The 18,573-nt window shown below is 59.0% G+C and overlaps 1 protein-coding gene across 2 annotated transcripts in view; it reads left to right on the forward strand.

Moving 5' to 3' along the window:
* The first annotated feature begins 2,693 nt into the window (after nucleotides 1-2,693).
* CORO7 (coronin 7) overlaps nucleotides 2,694-18,573 on the forward strand; it is a 56,797-nt gene continuing 40,917 nt past the window's right edge. The window contains exons 1-6 of one of the 2 annotated variants that reach the window (XM_058286558.2): nucleotides 2,694-2,860; nucleotides 5,185-5,281; nucleotides 6,591-6,665; nucleotides 11,563-11,633; nucleotides 12,120-12,303; nucleotides 13,979-14,055. In XM_058286558.2, coding sequence (XP_058142541.1) covers nucleotides 2,801-2,860; nucleotides 5,185-5,281; nucleotides 6,591-6,665; nucleotides 11,563-11,633; nucleotides 12,120-12,303; nucleotides 13,979-14,055 — 564 coding nt within the window. In that variant the 5' untranslated portion in view covers nucleotides 2,694-2,800. The remainder of the gene's footprint in view (nucleotides 2,861-5,184; nucleotides 5,282-6,590; nucleotides 6,666-11,562; nucleotides 11,634-12,119; nucleotides 12,304-13,978; nucleotides 14,056-18,573) is intronic. The other variant, XM_058286559.2, reaches the window with a different exon arrangement.

The raw sequence follows: 18,573 nt of genomic DNA on the forward strand, positions 1-18,573 counted from the left end.
CTCCCAGTGATGGCAGACAAGACCAGCATGGCTCTGCCTCTGCTGCCAACTGCAAATAACTTAGTTTAAAAAAATGGAGAATCATTTAACTCCTTTGTGCTTCAGTTTCAGAAGTGGTCAAGGAATTCAATGATGAGATTAGCTCAGAAAATCTTTGCCAGTTAGTGAATAAGATTATAACTAAGAACATACCAAACTAGGTGATCTGGGCGGTGGACTTGGCCCAGTGCTTAGGGCGTCCGTCTACCACGTGGGAGGTCCGTGGTTCAAACCCCGGGCCTCCTTGACCCGTGTGCAGCTGGCCCATGCGCAGTGCTGATGCGCACAAGGAGTGCCCTGCCACGCAGGGGTGTCCCCTGTGTAGGGAAGCTCCACGCGCAAGGAGTGCGCCCCCTAAGGAGAGCCGCCCAGCATGAAAGAAAGTGCAGCCTGCTGAGGAATGGTGAGGCACACACAGAGAGCTGACACAACAAGATGACACAACAAAAAGAAACACAGATTCCTGTGCCGCTGACAACAACAGAAGCGGACAAAGAAGAAGACGCAGCAAATAGACACAGAGAACAGACAATGGGGGTGGGGGGGGTAAATAAATAAATCTTGAAAAAAAAACCTAGGTGACCTGGGGCAATCTCCAGTCCAGGCAGGACTGTAACTTGTGATTCAGGTAGTGATTGTAAATTGAGATTAACATGCCTGTACTCTGTTGGGGAAAATATTAGGGGGAACAGATACTCCGCCTGGAAAAACGTTTCTCAGAGTGGATCACTTATGAAGTTGTGTGTCTTGGATTTAAATTTTGAAGCACAAATAAAGTTTAATTGACTCACTGAAAAGAAAAAAGAAAAAAAAAAGATAGGTGGGGAGTGGGCATAGGGAAGAGGAAGTTAAGGCTTAAAAGGTACAGGGTTCCCATTTGGAATGACAGAAATGTTTTGGTAATGGAGGTGGTGATGGTAGCACAACATTGTGAATGCAATTAACAGCACTGAAATGTATATCTGAATTTGATTAAAAGGAGAAATGTTAGATTGTATACATGGTAACAATAAATTTTTTTAAAAATCCACAGAACTACACTACACAGTGAAAACTAAATTAAACCATGGACTTTAACAGTACACTTAGAAAAATGCTCTCATCAATGGTAACAAATGTTCCACACCAACGGAAGGTGTTGGTACTGCAATGGTATATGGGCATCCTGTATTTTATGCATGATTGTACTTAAACCCACAACTTCTCTAATAAAGAAAAAAAAAGTTATAGGTTGAGAAGCTGTGGAGGTTTCCTGGAGGCTCCCTTGCCAAGAGCCTCCTTGGGAACTGACGGGGGGTGCTGTCAATCGCAGGAGCCAGTTGGTGCAAGGGACCCCAAACAACTCAGGGAGGGTGCCCCTGCCTCTTGGCAACCAGCAGAGGGGGCTGTGTTACTGCTGAAGTCAAAAGGGGTTCCTGCCCTCAGGGGGATTAACCAAAGGACCACCATGCTGGTGCTAAACTCTTAGTAATGGTAATTTATAAAGCAATCTGCCATAATGAGCACCACAACCAAGGAAAGTCAGCACTGATGGGGCCCTTTCCAAAATCTGCTGCAATTCCAGACGCAAGCAAGCCGGGTGGCACCAGAATTTTGCAAAGGTGAGGGAATTCCGTTCAGGGCCTCAGGCAACGCTACTGACAGCCTATGTTTAATTTAGGGAAATCAAACCTAGTTGCTGTTAACTCCTTCAGTAGGTTACTGGGAAGTAACCCTTGACTTCTCCTAATTTACTTGGAGAACTGAAGAAATAACTTACATTTTGGGGTTGGCCAAACTCAGAATCACCTTCTGAGCAGCATACCTCCAGGCCAGGCTGCCGCCCCATCAACCTGCCCAAAGGGAATTTTCACTGCAGCATGCCTCGGTTCTAAGTGCTTTTACCAGCAAAGCTGATCGCAAGCGGGAAGCGTCCTCTAGAATCGCAGAGCCAGTTTTCAAAGCGAAGAACAAGGAGCGGCTCTCTTCTCTCCAGGTGCAGGGGCTAAGCCAGGCAGACCCTGCTCACAGTCCCCGTTTAAGGGGTTCTCCGCTGCTCTTATCTTTCTCCCTTCCAGCATCTATAAATCACCTCAGTGATTCCCTGTGGGGCATCCCATCCCGCCACACCCCACGCCCGGGGGGCCCATCAAGAGATGCGCTATAAGGGGCAGCTGCGGGCCCCCTCCTCTCCCACGGAGCCCACATGGGCTAAGGAGGGCGGGTGGGGTGCAGAGGCAGAGGCAGCCCCTGAGGAGGCCTCAATGGACAGAATTTACGTCGAAAGACCTGGGCTCCTGCTGCCCTCGGTCACGTCCGAGGGCGGTGACCTGGGGAGAGCGACTGACTCTCCCTCTTCTGGAGCCTCAGTTTCCCTTCTTTGAAACGGAGCTAGTTAATTTCTTCCCCCACCCTACTCCCCACACACCCACTCCCGACGGAGGAGCTCGGGTCCCCACCGGCAGCGGCACTGCGAGCGCCGGGTCGCCCCGCACGTGACCGCCCCACCCCCGCCTTCCGCCCCTACGGGAGCGGGGCGTGGCTTCGCGGGGCGGCCTCCCGGCGATTGGCTGGCAGGCGGGGCCGACCGCGCACGCGCGCGGAAGGCGCGAGGCCGGGGCGGGGCCGGGCGGACCGGCGGCGGCCGCGATTGGCCGGAAGGCGTGGCGGGGCGTGGCGGGGCGTGGCGGGCGGCGGGCGGGGCCCCGAGGCCGCGGGAGTCGCGGGCGCTCGCCGCGCACCTGAGAGCCGCCGCCGGGTGCTCGGAACCGCGCCCGCCGCCATGAGCCGCTTCAAGGCGTCCAAGTTCCGGCACACGGAGGTCCGGCCGCCCCGCCGTGAGGTGAGCCCGGCTCGCGGGCTCCCGCGCTCGGCCTGGCCCGCCCGGCCAACGGCTCCCCGGCCGAGCGCGCACGGGGACCCCGGGGGCTCCGCGTCCCCGAGCCCTCCGCTCCTGGGCGCCCCCTTCGGGCCGGGCCCCCGCTTCGAGGGGCAGAGTCCGGAGCCCGCGCGACGCGCCTTGGCCGCTCGGGCCACCCCCACCCCCCCCCCCCGCGACCCGGACCCCCCGCTCGCCTCGGGACCCCCGAGCGGCGCGGCGCACCCCACTGGGCCCGAGGCCTAGGGGCTGCCCCCGGCTTCCGGTCGGCCTCCCCGGCCCCGTGGCTCGGGGCGCTGATGGCGCCCCGCAGCTCCTCCCTGCCGCCTTGGGGCGCCCCGGGCTGGGGGAGCGGGGATGCCCCTCTGTGCCCCGGCCTCGGCAAGTCCCCGAGTGGCAGCGGAAAGCGGGCGCCCCCGGGCCCGGGCTCGCCCCACCCTCGGCTTCCGCCGGCGCTTCCTCTCGCGGGTGGCGCAAGCTCTTCCACGGCTCGCTCCGGCACGATGCTGCCGAGGGGCTGGGCGGGGGCAGGGGACGCCCCCGGGGCCCAGAGGAGGAGCAGAGCCGGGGTCGTGGGGGCGCCTCGGACCCCCGGAAGGGCAGAAGCCCCGCCTGATGAGGGATGTGCTTCAGAGATGCTGCCAGTCCTGACTTGCGTCTCCCTGGGTCCCTAGGAAGGCTTGGGAGTGTCTTTTCGGATAATAGTCTCTGAACTGACTTCTGGTGACCCCGACACGGGCCCAGAGCATGTCAAGACAGGCCAGGGCAGAGGCCCCACTCCCATTTGCTGGGGGACATTTCCCTGGCACCTAAGCTGTGCCCAGGTCTGGGGCCACTCGATGTCCAGGACAGTGTTAGAGTCTCCAGGAGGACTGCCACAAAACAGACATATAAGGGCGCTCCCGGTCTTCATAGGCACACTGAAGCACCCCGGCATACAGTTTACAGGGGGCTGGGGTGGAGAATGGGGAGGTGGGGATCTCGGGGCTGCTGTGAGTAGGTGGTGTTAAATAAAGGCCAGGCTCCAGGGGTGAGGGCCCCAGCAGTGTGGGACAGGGGGAGCAACATGCGCAGAGACAGGCAGGGAGAGAGCCTGGGGGAGGAACAGAAAGTAGAGCAGGTGGCAGGAGTGCAGTGACAGGGAAGTGCTAGGTCGGGGCAGAAGGGCCCTGCCCAGCCTGAGGGTGCGTGAAGGAGTTGAATTTATTGTAAGGGCATTCGGGAGCCATGGAAAGGCTGAAGGGGGGTCAGATTTGCATCAGGGCAGCCACAGTGAGCTGTGAGTCCTTGGAGGGGCCTGGAAGATAAGTGAGGGGCCTGGCTTGCTCCCAGGTGGGCCACAGGCCCATAGATCACAGGGAGGGCCTAGAACAGTTTATGATAGGGAGGTGGGGGAGAACAGGTGACCTGCGTTCCTTTCCAAAGGTACTTCTGGTCACTGTGTTTGAGCAGTAAACATGAACTGGGGTGGTGGGCTAGCGCAGGGTGATATGCTTACTTGTGGCAGGGGGACACTGAATTAGAAACTTTCAATGATTGAAGTGATGCATGCTCCACTAGGTGATTATACCAAATACCATTGATGGTGCACTTGGGGTGAACTGTGTGCTTTATTAATATGCACCAATAAAACTGATTTGTTTTTAAAAATAAAAAAAGTAAAAAAAAAAAAGTAGGTGGTTGGGGTGGTATCTGTGACACCGTGGAAGGGGAGGTGGGGGTGCTTGGTCGTCAGGTGCATGGTGAGGCCTCACCAGCAGGGCAGATATCTGCCCACGTGTGGGGCATTCCTGCCACCCGTGGGGCTGCATGGAGAGGCATGTTCTCAGCAGGCCGAGCCTCCACCCCCCTCTCAGCTTGGGATGTTTCTCTCAAAGCCCCTGGACTTGACGGAGGCCGGCAGCGGCACACTCGAGGAAGTTGAGCCTGTGTCAGTGTTAGGGGCTCACTTCTTCTTTGCTTTGTCATTGAGCAGAAGCAACATCCCTTCCCTCTTCCCAAGCAGCCTGTTGACTTTGCTCAGCCTGAGCTGCCTGACAGCCTCCTCCCCTTCAGAGGAACTGGCTTAGTAAGCAGAATTGCACTGTTAGTGACTTAGATGGGCATGTCAAGGACACTTTGCATTTTCTAAGGGACTGCATGAGTGGGTCAGGGTTTGAGTCCAAGGAAAGCATCTCTAAGGGAATGGGTGGAAGATGGCAAGGCATCATGGGTATGTTAGGGGAAGAGTTCCTGGGATTATTCTCCACACCCTGCTGTCACCGCCACCTTCTGCTGCTTCACTTCAGGCCTGGATCAGTGACATTCGAGCAGGGACCACCCCCTCGTGTGGGAACCAGATCAAGTCGAGCTGCAGCTTGATTGCGTTTAACTCCGACCGTCCAGGTAGGGGGGCTGGCCATGGGTGTGGCGGTGTGGACACTGTCACGAGAGGTGGGGTGTGGGAGGAGGGCAGGCTCGTTGCAGGTGGGGGGCTTGGAGGGGCCCCTCGGTGCTCCGACAAGTACACCCGGGCCGTGGAGCCCTGCAAGTGAGATTGTAGTGAGGTGGATTTTGATCAGGGCCCTGGCTGTTTCATTCGCATACAGCGGGTCGATTGTGGTCTCGAAGAGTGGGGTGAGGGGGGAGGGAGACTGCTCCCCGATTCTGAGGAGGGGCAGGGCTTTCTGCCACCTGTGTGTCCAGATGCCCTTGTCTATGTGCCTGATGGTGGCAGGATAGCCAGGAACACAGAGATGGGAAAAGCTCCAGTGGGCTGGTTAGGCTTTGCTTGACTGCGAGTGACAACTGAGACCTCACGCTGTCTTCAGCAAGAAGTGGGCACCTTTTTTTTAAAAAAAAAAGATTGATTTATTTACTTATTTTTCTCCTCCCTCCATTGTCTGCTCTCTGTGTCCATTCGCTGTGTGTTCTTCTATGCTGCTTATATTCTCATTAGGCAGCTCTGGGAACTGATCCTGGGACCTCCAGAGTGGTAGAGAAGTGATCGTTCTCTTGCACTGCCTCAGCTCCCTGATCTGCTGCGTCTCTTATTCTCTTTCCTCTGTGTCTCTTTTTATTGCATCATTTTGCTGCACCAGGTCTCTGCATGGGCCAGCAGTCCTGTGTGAGCCAGCTCTCGTGCGCAGGGCAGCACTCTGCGTGGGCCAGCTCGCTACACGGGCCAGCTTGCCCTCACCAGGAGGCCCTGGGTATCGAACCCTGGACCTCCTAAATGGTAGATGGGAGCCCAGTTGCTTGAGCCACATCCACTTCCCAGTGGGTACCTTTTTGGCTTGCATACCTAAGAATCCGGGGCTTCAGGCAGAGCTGTATCCAGAGGTTCAGGTTCGACCTCACCCTCTGCTGCCCTTGGTGTTGCCTCCCTTCCTGGTCAGCTCTGTCCACATGCAGGGAGAAGTGGCACCCGGCGGTCTCAGGCTGACCTCTTAGGGCCCATGATACAAAAATGAGAGCACCTCTTTGCCCAATATCTTCTATCCATTCCATCTCGTGGAAACCTCTTACCTAGAGTGAGAACCTGGCAGTGGGCCAATTCCAGAGTCCAGACAGTGCGCTCTGACGAGGGGTGGGACTCTGGGTCCCAGGCCCTTGGCTCTGGTACCAGCAGGGCCTGGAGTCGTTGGTGGAGAGGTAGACAAAGTAGACGTTTCCCAACAGGCCCAAAGTCAGAGGCTTCGGGTTTGCTTAACAGGTGTGCTGGGGATCGTGCCTCTGGAAGACCAGGGAGAGGAGAAGAGAGGCGTGGCCTACCTGGGCTGCCATTCCGGTAAGTGGGTGCTTTTCCTAGAAGCCTGGAGCATCCCTCCCCAGGGCCAGAGGCTCGTGCTCCCCTGGTCCTGTGGCTTACCTGTCCCCCGCTGTGGTTCCTGCTGGGTATCTGATAGATGGGTCAGTCTCAGGCTTGGAACATTCCAGCCTGGGCAGGAGTCTTCTGGGCAGGAGGAGAGGTGTGTGCCTCGAGGGGCTGAGCTACCGCCCGCCTGCCGCTGGAGACCCTGGGCCTCTCCTGGCTCCCAGCAGGCGTCCTCCCCGGCCGGGCCGGGTTGCAGGCCCGAAGACGGGGCCTCACAAAGAGCTTTTGTCCACTGCAGCTGCTTCTGGGGGCGCCTGGCGTCCTGCCCGCTGTGAGGGAACAGCCTGCTCTCCTCCGGCTGCAGCAGCCCCGGTGGCCTGCCTAGCCTCGGCCTCTAGTGCAGTTGCAGCAGCCGTCGGCCCCAGCCCCAGCCCATTGGGGGCCATGGGGTGAGGGGAGGGACCAGGCCCTTGGTCCTTGGGCTGAAAACTTTTGAAAAACAACTTGAATTGCGGTGTCGTCCACGTACCCTAAATGGTAACTGTTTTAAGTGAACAATTGAATGTTTCCTATTGAAGTTACAGAGATTCCCCCCTCCTCCAGCCTTTGAACATCGCCGTTTCCCAGAAGGCCCCTCCTGCCCCTTGCAGCTAATCCCGTGCCCGCTGCCCCAGGCAGCCACCCATCTGCTTTCCACCTCCGTGGCACTGCTGCCATGGGCCAGATGGGCCTGCCGCCTGCCTGTGTGAAGAGTTCTGTGGGCGCACGGCCACATCCATGCCCTGACGGAGAGCCGGGCTGCTTGCTTGCAGCAGCGGCAGAATCAGGCGCCTGTGACAGAGCTCGTGCGGCCTGCCAGGCCTCCGGCACCTCCTTCCTGGCCCTTCATAGGAGGCGGGCGCGACCCTGCCCGATGGACGCGCCTTTCCTGGATGTGCCTTTCCTGAATGTTTCGTAGATAGACTCGTGCGACAAGTAGTCATTGGAATCCTGCTACTTTCTCTTGGCATGATGTTTTCGAGGTTCATCTATGTTGTACTGTGTGTAAGACGTTTGTCTTGTCTAACCTCACAACTTGTTTTTTATTCTTTTTTTTTTGTTTTCTATTTTTTGTCTTTCTTGGGGTACGGGCACCAGGGATTGAACCCTCCACCTTGTATGCAGGAGGCTAGCAATCAACCACTGAGCAGATAGGCTCTCCTGAGTTGGCTCCCTGTTCTGTTTGCTCATCGTTTTGCTTGTTGTCTGCTCTTTTTTTTTTAGCTTGTTGTCTTTGTTCTTGTTTGCTCGTTGTTTGTTTTGTTTTCTTTAGGAGGCACAGGGAACCTAACCCGGGACCTCCCATGTGGGCGGTGGGTACTCAGCTGCTTGAGCCACATCCGTTTCCTAACCTCACAACTTTTTGAAGGAAATTTTAAAATTCCCATTTAAAAACAAAGACTATATTTTAGAGCGGTTTTAAAACGGTTTACAGAAAAGTTGTAGAGACAGTACAGAACTCCCACATACCCTACTCCCCCCGGTACCCTTTCCCCCAGGGTCTCCCTTTACAAGGTCTTGCTTGAGTGTGGTACATTTGTTAAAACTAATGAGCAAATAGTGATAGATTATTATTAACTAATGCCAACAGTTGAATCAGGATTGTACAAATAATGAACCCACCATTGCGGTTGCATTAGGAATAGTTTCAGTGCGGTAAAAGTGCTCGGAACCACAGGCAGTCACTGGTCTTTTTAGCATCTCTATAGTTTTGCATTCTAGAGTATCATTTAGCTGAGATCACACAGTATGTAGCCTTTTCAGACTGGCTTCTTTTGCTTCGCAACGTGCATTTAAGATTCCTCCATGTCTTTTTGTGGTTTGACAGTTCATTTCTTTTTGCCACTGAATAATATTCCATTCTATGGATGAACCACAATTTGTTTATTGTTCAAAAATGCCCATTTTACTGTTAAGAAAACTGAGTCCAGAATTGGAGCCCAGTTCTATCTGACTCCTGCATTCTTAACCACTGAGTTATTTGCTTCTTGATACTGTTTGCTTGTGGGAGACATCTCCCCAAGTTGACGGTGCTTGCAGGGTGCTAGGGCTTTCCAGAGAGAAGCTGGACCAGACTTATATTGGTGCGTTGAAGCTGTGCTGTGCCCCAGCTGTTCAGGGCATTGGTCTGCAGGGCGGCCTTGCCAGGAAGCAGCCTTGGGGGGGGGGCAGCTGAGCTTCAGCTCCCTTGGAAGCTAGAGGTACCAGGTGGCGTTCTGCCCTGGGGTGGAGGGGCTGGGGCTCTGCCCTACCTTTGGGGTACCTTTGCTCAGAACCAAGCCCAGCAGCCCAGGGGAGCAGAGGGACAGAAGCGTCTGGAGGGTGTTTCTGCACGTCTGGGCTGCAGGCGTGGCAGCGGTGGCCCGCTTCGGTTGGGAGAGCAGCGTGGTGCGATGCTGAGGCCAGGCTGCTGGGGCCTGGGGGTGTTGCTTGCGTACCACCTGCCGGGTCCTCCTGAGGACCTGGGGGACCGGCCCGGGCACGGGCTGGGGCCACGGTGCCGGAGCTGCGCGGCCGGAACCAGGCCTGGCTGCTGCTGCCGCCCCACAGGGCCAGGGCTGCCGTGCCCTGCCAGCCTGGAGGCCAGGCCGGACCCATGTGTGCCTGGGTGCCACCCACGGCCACCCTTTCTTTTCCCCGTCTCCTCTCAGGAGGTCCCAGGGTCAGGGATTTGTGCAGGGCAGAAAATAAAGCTACCGCACTCCACTGGGAGGCAGCAAGAGGCGCAGTCTGTGCTCCGCGCTCTGGTCAGGGCAGCACGCTGTCCCCACACACCCCACCCATATGTCACTGCTGTCCTGCTCACCCACCTGTGACGTCATCCTGTCCTGCTCACCCACCTGTGATGTCAGCCTGTCCGGCTCACCCACCTTACCCATGATGTCAGCACACTGCCCTGCTCACCCACCCCACCCGTGATGTCAGCCTGTCCTGCTCACCCACCCCACCTGTGATGTCGGCGCTGTCCTGTTCACCTTGCTCCCAGTCTTTCATGTCCCTAGCCATGGGACTCCGACTCCTCGGTCTCGTCTCTTTCCCCAAAACCACAGCCTACTTTGACCCCTGGGCTCTGGCTGCCCAGAGCTGAGCAGTTCAGGGCCTTTGGTTGCAAAGAACTGAGACCAACTCCAGCTGCTGTAGCCAGAAAGGGATCTGTTAGTAGAAGCCGAGGGACTTCTGGAACTGAAGGAGCAGCTGTGCGTGAGGCCTCGGGGGTCAGCAGGGCAGCCCTGGGGCTCGGCCGGGTGCTGGCAGGCCTGCTGCCATCCTCCCAGATCTGCCACAGATGCCCAGGCTCCGTCGGCCTGGCTCATGGCTCCTCTGGGCCAGCCCCAGCTTGGGGCAGTCCTTGGCTGGCCACGAAGGGCTGGAAGTGGGGTTCGCAGCAGAGGGGGACAAGAGACCTTTTTGATGTAATCTAGACATCACCTGTTACAAGTGAAAGTTTGAGAGCTGTGCACTCCACCACCCGGTTTTAGCACGCCGGGCAGAGAGCTGCTCATGCAGCGGGCAACCTCGGGGGCGGGGGGGGGGGGGGGGGCGGCACGGCCACCCCATTGGCCTCGCCCTGGCCCGAGCCTGTTCCAGCGGTCCATGTCCTTTGGGGACTGTGCCCCTTCCTTGAGCCCCTCCCTAGGGTCCACATGCACAAGTCTGCGCCGGAATCGGGTGTAGACGTGTATTTCCCTGCATGGAGGTCCGGGGGGGTAGGACGGCGCCATCCCATCTGAATCTCTCGTCGGGCTCAGAGCAGGGTCCCACGCTGGCCTGGGTGGTGGGTGAAGTCTGGTGCCTGGTGATTCCGGGCTCCTGCCCCTTGCCTTCAGGGGGCCCCCTGAAGCCGGGCCCTCGGCACCCCGCTCATCTGGGCTCCTGGGGATGCGCGTGGCAGGAGGGGCTGTGGTGTTGGCGTGTGGGCAGAAGCCACGCTGGGCTTAGGGCGGGCTTGTTCCTTTCCTGGGCTGCCGTTACTAAGCCACAGGCATTTATCGTCTCGCCCTTCTGGAGGCCAGAGTCCAAAGTCAAGGTCTTGGAGGGTCCACTCTCCCTCGGAGGCTCTCTGGGAGGCGCCTGCCTGGCCTCCTGGCTTCTGGTGGTGCCCGGCGGCCTTGGCGGCCCTTGGCGTGTGGCTGCAGCACTCCAGTCTCTGCCCCCGCCATCATGTGGCCTCTAACACAGGTCAGTGTCCGATTTCCCTCTTGTAAGGACACCAGGCACATTGGATAAGGGTCCACCCTACTCCCCTTCGGCCTCTTCTAATAACGTTTTTTTTTTTTTAAGATTTATTTTTTTTTTGTTTACTTCTCTCCCCTTCCCCCCGTTATCTGCTCTCTGTGTCCATTCGCTGTGTGTTCTTCTGTGTCCACTTGTATTCTTGTCAGTGGCACCAGGAAACTGCGTCTCTTTTTGTTGCGTCATCTTGTTGTGTCAGCTCTCCATGTGTGCAGCGCCATTCCTGGGCAGGCTGCACTTTCTTTCGCCCTGGGCGGCTCTCCTTAAGGGGCGCACTCCTTGTGTGCGCGGCTCCCCAACACGGGGGACACCCCTGCGTGGCATGGCACTCCTTGGGCGCATCAGCGCTGCATGTGGGCCAGCTCACCACATGAGTCAGGAGGCCCGGGGTTTGAACCCTGGACCTCCCATGTGGTAGGCAGAAGCTCTATCAGGTGAGCCAAATCCACTTTCCTAATCACATCTTTAAAGACTCCATTTCCAGATAAGCCACATTCACAGGTCGGGTGTGGTATCTTTCTGGGTGACACATTTTGTCCCATAACAAGGCTGTTGGGTGGGTTCTCTTCGGCCTGCATCAGCCTTTGCTCCTTTGCAGACCTGGTCACGGACTTGGACTTCTCTCCCTTCGATGACTTCCTCCTGGCCACGGGCTCAGCCGACAGGACGGTGCGTGGAGCAGCTGGATGAGGGGACTCTGCCCTCCCCTCCCCTCCCCTCCCCGCCAGGGCCCACGGCCCCTCTGCTGGCTTCCAGGGCCGGCTGGGCAGCCCAGGATTCCTGAGTTCCTTAGCCCACCCCAGCTCCCTGTGCTGCCTGGGGCGGTGGTTGTGCTGTGGCTCCCTGAGGAAGGCAGGGCTAGGGGTCCCAGAAGTGACAAAGCCCCTGGCCCTGCCAGCCCACGTGACTTCTCCACTGCTTCAACCATGCCTTCTGATCCTGGAGCCAGGCATCCTTCCCCTGAGCCAGACACTACAGCCCTTTCCCTTCCCCGACCTGAGATCCTAAAGCGCCCGGCCCCAGCCAGCGTGTGGGGCACCACCACCCGGCTGGACAGGGCTGTCCTCGGGGAGCCTCGCCTCACCACGGGACTCTCTGGGCAAGGCTGGCCGGGGCCCCTGCCAGACCTGGGCTCACAGGCTGGTCCTCCCGCAGGTGAAGCTGTGGCGGCTGCCGGCCCCAGGTGGGGCCCTGCCCTTGGGCCCCGGGCTGGTGCTGGGCCCCGGCGAGCTCCAGGTGGAAGTGCTGCAGTTCCACCCGGCTGCAGACGGGGTCCTGGCGAGCGCGGCGGGCACGGCTGTGCAGGTGTGGGACGCAGCCAGGCGGCAGCCCCTCACAGGTACGTGCCTTCCCTTCCCGCGGCAGCCCCTCCAGCTGGACAGAACTTGCTTTATTCGTGTTTTTGGCACCCTGAATCTTTAAGTGTGTACCAAAGTTTCCCACATAACATCGTGTGAGAAGTTGTAAGGTTCTTTAAGGTTTATGATAAAAAACACTTCACCCCCCTCTACTGCCCCTTGGTGGCAGTTTTTACCCCCCTAAGCGCTCACTTTTGCTGACCTCCTTCATATTCTAAACAAGCTACTTATTTCTTGAAAGTTTCTCAGTTCTCAAAGCAAACGATCGACTTGCTACCCGGGAGACGAGGGTTTTGCTCTGTTAACCCTCACACACATGCACGCACACGTGTCCCCTCTTCCCAGGACAGCTGATGTCACCACGGGGGGCGGGGTCCCAGTGTCTGGTGCTGTGAGCATACGGCTGGGACTTGGCCAAGCCACAGGGGGACTACGGTGACAATAGAGTCCTTTCTGCAGCGCTCATCGCCTTCTTAGAGATAAAAGCCCTGGGTGCACAAAGTTGAAGGCCGGGTGGTGCTGAGTGCGAGAGCTGGCTGGGTCGCTGCGGGGCTTGCCCGCCCTCGGGGGCTGGGAGCAGGCTGGCGGCAGTGCCTGGGTTGCTGCAGGGGCTCCCTCCTGGCCGCGTCAGTGGCTAGGGCTTCAGCCAGCACCCGCTGCGGTGCCTCTCATGTCCTGAGAGGCGTTGCTCTGGCAGGTGCTCCCGCTGCATCTGGGAACTTCAACTCTGAGCCCTAGAAGCTGGTTGTCGTTCAGCAGGGACTCACACCGGCCGCGGTGGCCCCTGTCGCCTCTCGTGGGAGCCCAGCACTGCCGAGGGGGTGCTCACGCTGAGTTAGAGGTGGCTCAGGAGGTTCAGCAGCTTGGTGGGACCACAGGCGACAGAGCCTGGCTCTGCCCCAGAGAAGCGAACCTCAGCCTGGTGGTTACCTGTCGCTGCCGAGCAAGCTCCCCCAGGCTTAGCGGCTTGAAGCTCTCCTTCCCTTAGGCCTCCAGGAGCAGCTCAGCTGCGTGGCGGGGGCTCCGGGTCTCCCACGAGGCTGCATTCAAGTTGTCGACCAGTCGGGGGGCTCCACTTCCACCGTGGCCCGTGCACACCGAGCCGGCTGCTGGCGGGGGCCTTGTTTGCTCTCACCCGGGCTGCTTCTGGGTGGCTCAAGTACGCGCTCAGCACAGCCGCTGCCCCAGAGGAAGCAGTCCTGGCTGTTGCTCCCTCTGAATTCTCTGTTAGAAGTGAGTCACTGAGTCCTGCTCACACTCAGGAGGGGCTTTGGGCTGCACGTTGGGAGGAAAGGAGCATTGAAGAACCCAGGGGTGGGAGAAAGGCGAGGGCAGGAGCAGAGGGCCTGGGCGGGGGTGAGTGCCACCCGGGGGCCCTGGGTCAGCCCAGGAGGGGACCCCCAACAGGGCTTAAGGGCAGCTGTCCTGAAGCTGGGAGGGTTGAAGCAGGAGCCCCTGGCCCAGGTGGAGAGTGGCTGGGAGGCACCTGCTGCCTTTGTGCCCCCTCCCCTGCCCTCCTCACCCCTCCCAGCTGGAAGGGAGAGACCCTTGGAACTGTGGCCTTTGCCCTGGGGGGTTACCCGAGCTAGGCTCCTGCACCTGCCTCCCTAGGAGGGGGTCCTGGACTCCCTCCTGACCTTGGCTGCTTCTCCACAGAGCTGGCGGCCCACGGGGACCTGGTGCAGAGCGTGGCCTGGAGCCGGGATGGCGCCCTGGTGGGCACAGCGTGTAAGGTAGGCCTGCAGGTGCCCAGCCCTGGGGGGCCATGCTTCCGGGGAGCGTGCATACTCGTGCACCCCTCCTCCAGCCTGCCCCTCGTACCTTCCAACCCAGCATCCTCCCCCGAGCCTGCTCTGGTCCCCAGGCCAGCCCCGCACACCCTAATGCCCACTGCTTCGCCACACCCCTGCCCTTCTCAAGGCTCTTCCTTTTTTTTTTTAAAGACTTATTTTTTATTTCTCTCCCCTTCCCCCACTCCCAACCCAGTTGTCTGTTCTTTGTGTCCATTTGCTGTGTGTTCTTCTGTGTCTGCTTCTGTTCTTGTCAGCAGCACCGGGAATCTGTGTTTCTTTTTGTTGCATCATCTTGCTGCCTCGACTCTCCATGTGTGTGGCGCCATTCCTGGGCAGGCTGTAGTTTCTTTTGCTCTGGGCGGCTCTCCTTACGGGGCACGCTCCTTGTGCATGGGGCTTCACTATGCGGGGGACACCCCTGCGTGGCAGGGCACTCCTTGCACGCATCAGCACTGCGCGTGGGCCAGCTGCACACGGGTCAGGAGGCCCGGGGTTTGAACCGTGGACCTCCTGTGTGGTAGGCGAACACTCTGTCCACTGAGCCAAATCCGCTTCCCTCGAGGCTCTTTCTAAGCAGCACCTGCCCAGGGGCAGCAGACACGGGACAAGGGGTCGTACAGATGGAAGGACTTGGGCTCGGGGGGAGACAGGACTTTGGGCTCGTCGGGCCAGCCAGGAAAGCTGTCTCAGGTGAGGCTCTGGAGCGATCTCTGAAGGAAGCCATGATTCCAGAGAGCCTGCTGGGCAGAAGGGACTGCCAGCTCCTTTTTGATTTGTTCTGTTGAGCTCGTTACACAAGAATTTCAGTCACTGGTCCCAGGGAACCCCTGCTTGGGCGGGTGGGGGGTGCCTGTCACCATGGTTCTGGAGAGGCGGGGCTGAAGTAGGAGCCCTGGCCGAGAAGGAGGGCTTGGGCCTCCCAGGCAGGCACAGCCTGGACGCGCCTCTGCCCTCGGTTTCCAGGGCCCACAGCTCATAAGAGAAGGGACCCTGGAAAGAGCGTCAGGCGCGGGCTTGCTCTGTCATTACCATTGTGCTTGTGGCACAGGAAGCAGCATAAAAGAAAACGAGCAAAAAAAGACAAAATCCCTTAATATTCTTCCACCCAGGGGCTACCTGTGTCACCATTTACCATTTTCCCTACATTTTTCCTGGGCCTCTTCCTAAGTGTTTTGAAACCATTCAGTCCACGTTACTCTCACCTGTATTTTTCTGTTCACTACAAAAAACGTTTTTTCCAGTTTGTGAAAACTAATGACTGTCATGGGAGTCATTTACAAGTGAGGTGTGCCAGTTTATTCCATCAGCCCCTGCAGCCAGACCGCTGGGCTAGCCCTTGGTGCTCCCGTGTTGTAAGCTGGAGCACGAGCATCTTTGTATGTGGACTCTTTTATTTTAATTAATTTTAGTTTGCCCATTATAATTTATTTTGTTTTTGCCCTTTAGGCAACTTCCTTAGCCGACACCAGAGGTAGGCAGACCTTTCCTGTGAAGGGTCAGACAGTACGCGTTTTCGGGTTGGGGGCTATGAGGTTGCTCTCACAAACGCTGAGCCTTGATGTCCTGACCTCAGTGCATCTTCACACAAGACGTGGACTCGGGCTGTGGCTAAGTCCCAGGAAGCTTTGCTCAGAGGACCAGGCAGGCTTAGGCTGGCCCGTGGGCAGCAGTTCGCCAGCGCCTGGCCTGGATTTCTAAAACAGCGGCCGTGGGCCCAGGCTTCCTGGGCATGTGTAGGGTGACTGGTACGTTCGGCCGCCTGCTTTCCAGGGCTGCTGAGCCAGCTCCCCGCAGGCTGCCCTGGGCCCTGCAGTCAGGCCCTCGTGGGCATGCGTCTTTATGGTACCTGCGGGTGCCCTGGCGAGCCTCCTCGCCTTTTGAGCCTGCTGCTCCCCCAGAGAACAGACGCAGAGGTGCCTATCCCACAGGGCGGGTGTCAGTGTCCTCACAGAAGTGTGGGACACTCGGCCCCAAGAGAGCCCTGGAGGGTGGCAGGAAGGCGCCTCCCGTTTCCATAGTAACAGGGTGCCCTGGGCCCATCTCCGCAGCCTCCGAGCCAGAGGACGGGTCCTGGGACACGCGCCGAACAGAGCTGGGCCTCCCAGCTCCAGAGCCCTGCTCACCCACCTGCTGGTGGTGGGCTAGCATGGGGTGAGCAAGGACCCCCGTGAGCACTCACTGGGTGCCCGGGTAGGCTGCGGTTTGGCAGCGTGTTCCTGGTTCACAGTGGAGGCAAGAGATGGCTGAGTCTCGCTCCGGGTACAGGGAGGCCCTGGGGATTGGGTCGCGTGGTGGGGTCATGGGACCCTCTGGCTGCCGTGGGTGGTCGTCTTCCCCCACGGGCCTGGACATGTGGGCAGCTGCCAGGTTCTAGCCGAGCAGCTGAGGGCCACCCTGGGGCGGGTGTTAGGGAGAGCAGGAGGCTTACGGAGAGGGCACTGCACCCAGGAGTGAGAGGCAGGGCCAGGCATCCTGCCCTGAGCCCGGGCCCAGCACTGACCCTGGGCCGGGCATGGCCTTGGGTGAGGCGGTGCCAGGGAGGGCCAGCGCCAGTGCCTCAGCAGCGGGCAGGGAGCACCTTGGGCTGCAGACCCCAGCAGCCACCATGGTCCAGCCCCGGGGCCGGGGTCTCCTTGCTCCTTCTGAGCTCACCCCTGGGAACAGCTTTTCCGATTTCCGATGGGGCTTTACCACGGGAGTGGTGCTGGGCAGAGCCGCCCCCAGCACGCGCTGCAGCAGGTCCATCGGCTCTCTGAAGCCCTTCCCTGCCTTGCCCTCTCCTGCCCTGAGCCGGGGCGGCTCCTGAACCCCAGGGAAGGGCACAGGAGGCCGCTAGAGGGCGCGCCAGCCACGCTGGAGGCTGTGCTGGCTGCTGCGCTCCCGGCCCACAGGAGGGCGCCCCTGGCTCCCCCAGCCCCGAGCTCTGGACCCAGGTTGACTGCATTCATGCAAGGGTCCAGCCCATTCACCAGTGCCGCCAGCCCTGCTCTGCCTCAGCTCCATTCCTCCAGGCTGCGGTGCCCCGTCATACTCGCAGCGCACAGTCCAGCTGCCCGAGGTCCTGAGATGTCGGGGACGAGGCAGGTGCAAACCCAGGCCGGCCCCGTCGTCCAGGGGAGGCCTCTTGCTCGCGGGGCTATTCCCTCTCCTGTCACGTCTTGCTCCTGGAGGACCAAAGCCTCTTTTGAAGAGTCCAAGTCTCTCCCCGACGTGGGCCCACCAGGCAGGCGGCAGGGGTGTTGGGAAGGTGAGGGTGCAGGGACAGCCACGCGGGAGCTGTTATCTCCTAGGAGGCCCACCTGTGCTGGAAGACACTCACGCAGGGGCCCCCCAGGCATACACTTGATCGGGGGGCTTCCCTGGTGATGTCCCAACTTGTAGACTGAGCTTCTTGCCATGCTGCTGGGGGAGGTGCCGAGATGGCAAGGGCAGGGCGCCTCCCCAAGGGCTTCCTCAGCCCCTGGGAAGCGGGAGAGGTGGCCAAGAGCAGAGGAGGTGCTGGCCCTGCTGTCCTCTGCCTCTCTGTGATCTCTGTCTCTCCCTGTCTCTTGCTTTCTAGCTGATCTGTCTGTGTCTGTTTGTCTGCATGACCTTCTGACCTCGAGGCTGTGGTGTGGTGTTAAGAGCTGGCCCCTGGACGGTGCCCGCCTGGCACAGCCAGTGCTCATAGCTGCAGGCGGGAGGCTTTGCCTGAGTGGCCCATGAGCCCTGCACCCACCCAGGTGTGTCCGGGAGGCCTGGCTTCTGAGGCCCTCTCCTGGTCCCCTCCCTCCTCTGGCTGTGCCTTGCCTAGTGCCCCTGCCCTGTCCCCCCGATACCTCTTACTCTCCCCCATACTCCTAAGCCTCACTGCACTGCCTCCCCGCGTTCTCCCTTCCCCTCTGTGCTACCTGTCTCCCGTTTTGGCTCCTACTGTCCCCCCTCTTGAACACCCTTCCTTCCGGCTTCGAGTCAGGTCCAGCTCTCCCCAAAGTCCATGACCGCTGAGCCTTGTGTGTCTCTCCATCTTGGTGGCAGTGGGGCTGTGTGCTCTACAGTGTCCCCAGCAGCAGGAGGGCCGGGCACATTGGTTTTCTTGTCACCCAAAATCCGAAAGGGGTACATGATGCAGAGTGCAGCCGAGCTAAAACGCACAAAGGAAAAGCAACTCGTCCCCGCCCCTGGTGACCCCGTGGTGACCGGTCTTGCCAGACTGGCCTGTGCAGCTCAAGTTCTTCTTCCTCGCTAGGCAGACTTGAACGAGGACAGGGACCTGGTCACGCAGATTGTTTTTGGTTTGCAGTCACCACAGTAGAGTCCTAGCATGCCACGTTATCCTGCACGTTCCTTTTGTTGTGACCAAGCCCTGCCCCATCTGCTCTCATCGCGCACATACATGTGCACACGCAGCACTGCAGGCATGCAGCCAGGGGCAGGCGGCTTATTTTAGTTTGCTCTCTTCTATTCCCTCCGTCCCCA

The sequence above is a fragment of the Dasypus novemcinctus genome, chromosome 23 (assembly GCF_030445035.2).
Source record: "Dasypus novemcinctus isolate mDasNov1 chromosome 23, mDasNov1.1.hap2, whole genome shotgun sequence".
Lineage (NCBI taxonomy): Eukaryota > Metazoa > Chordata > Mammalia > Cingulata > Dasypodidae > Dasypus > Dasypus novemcinctus.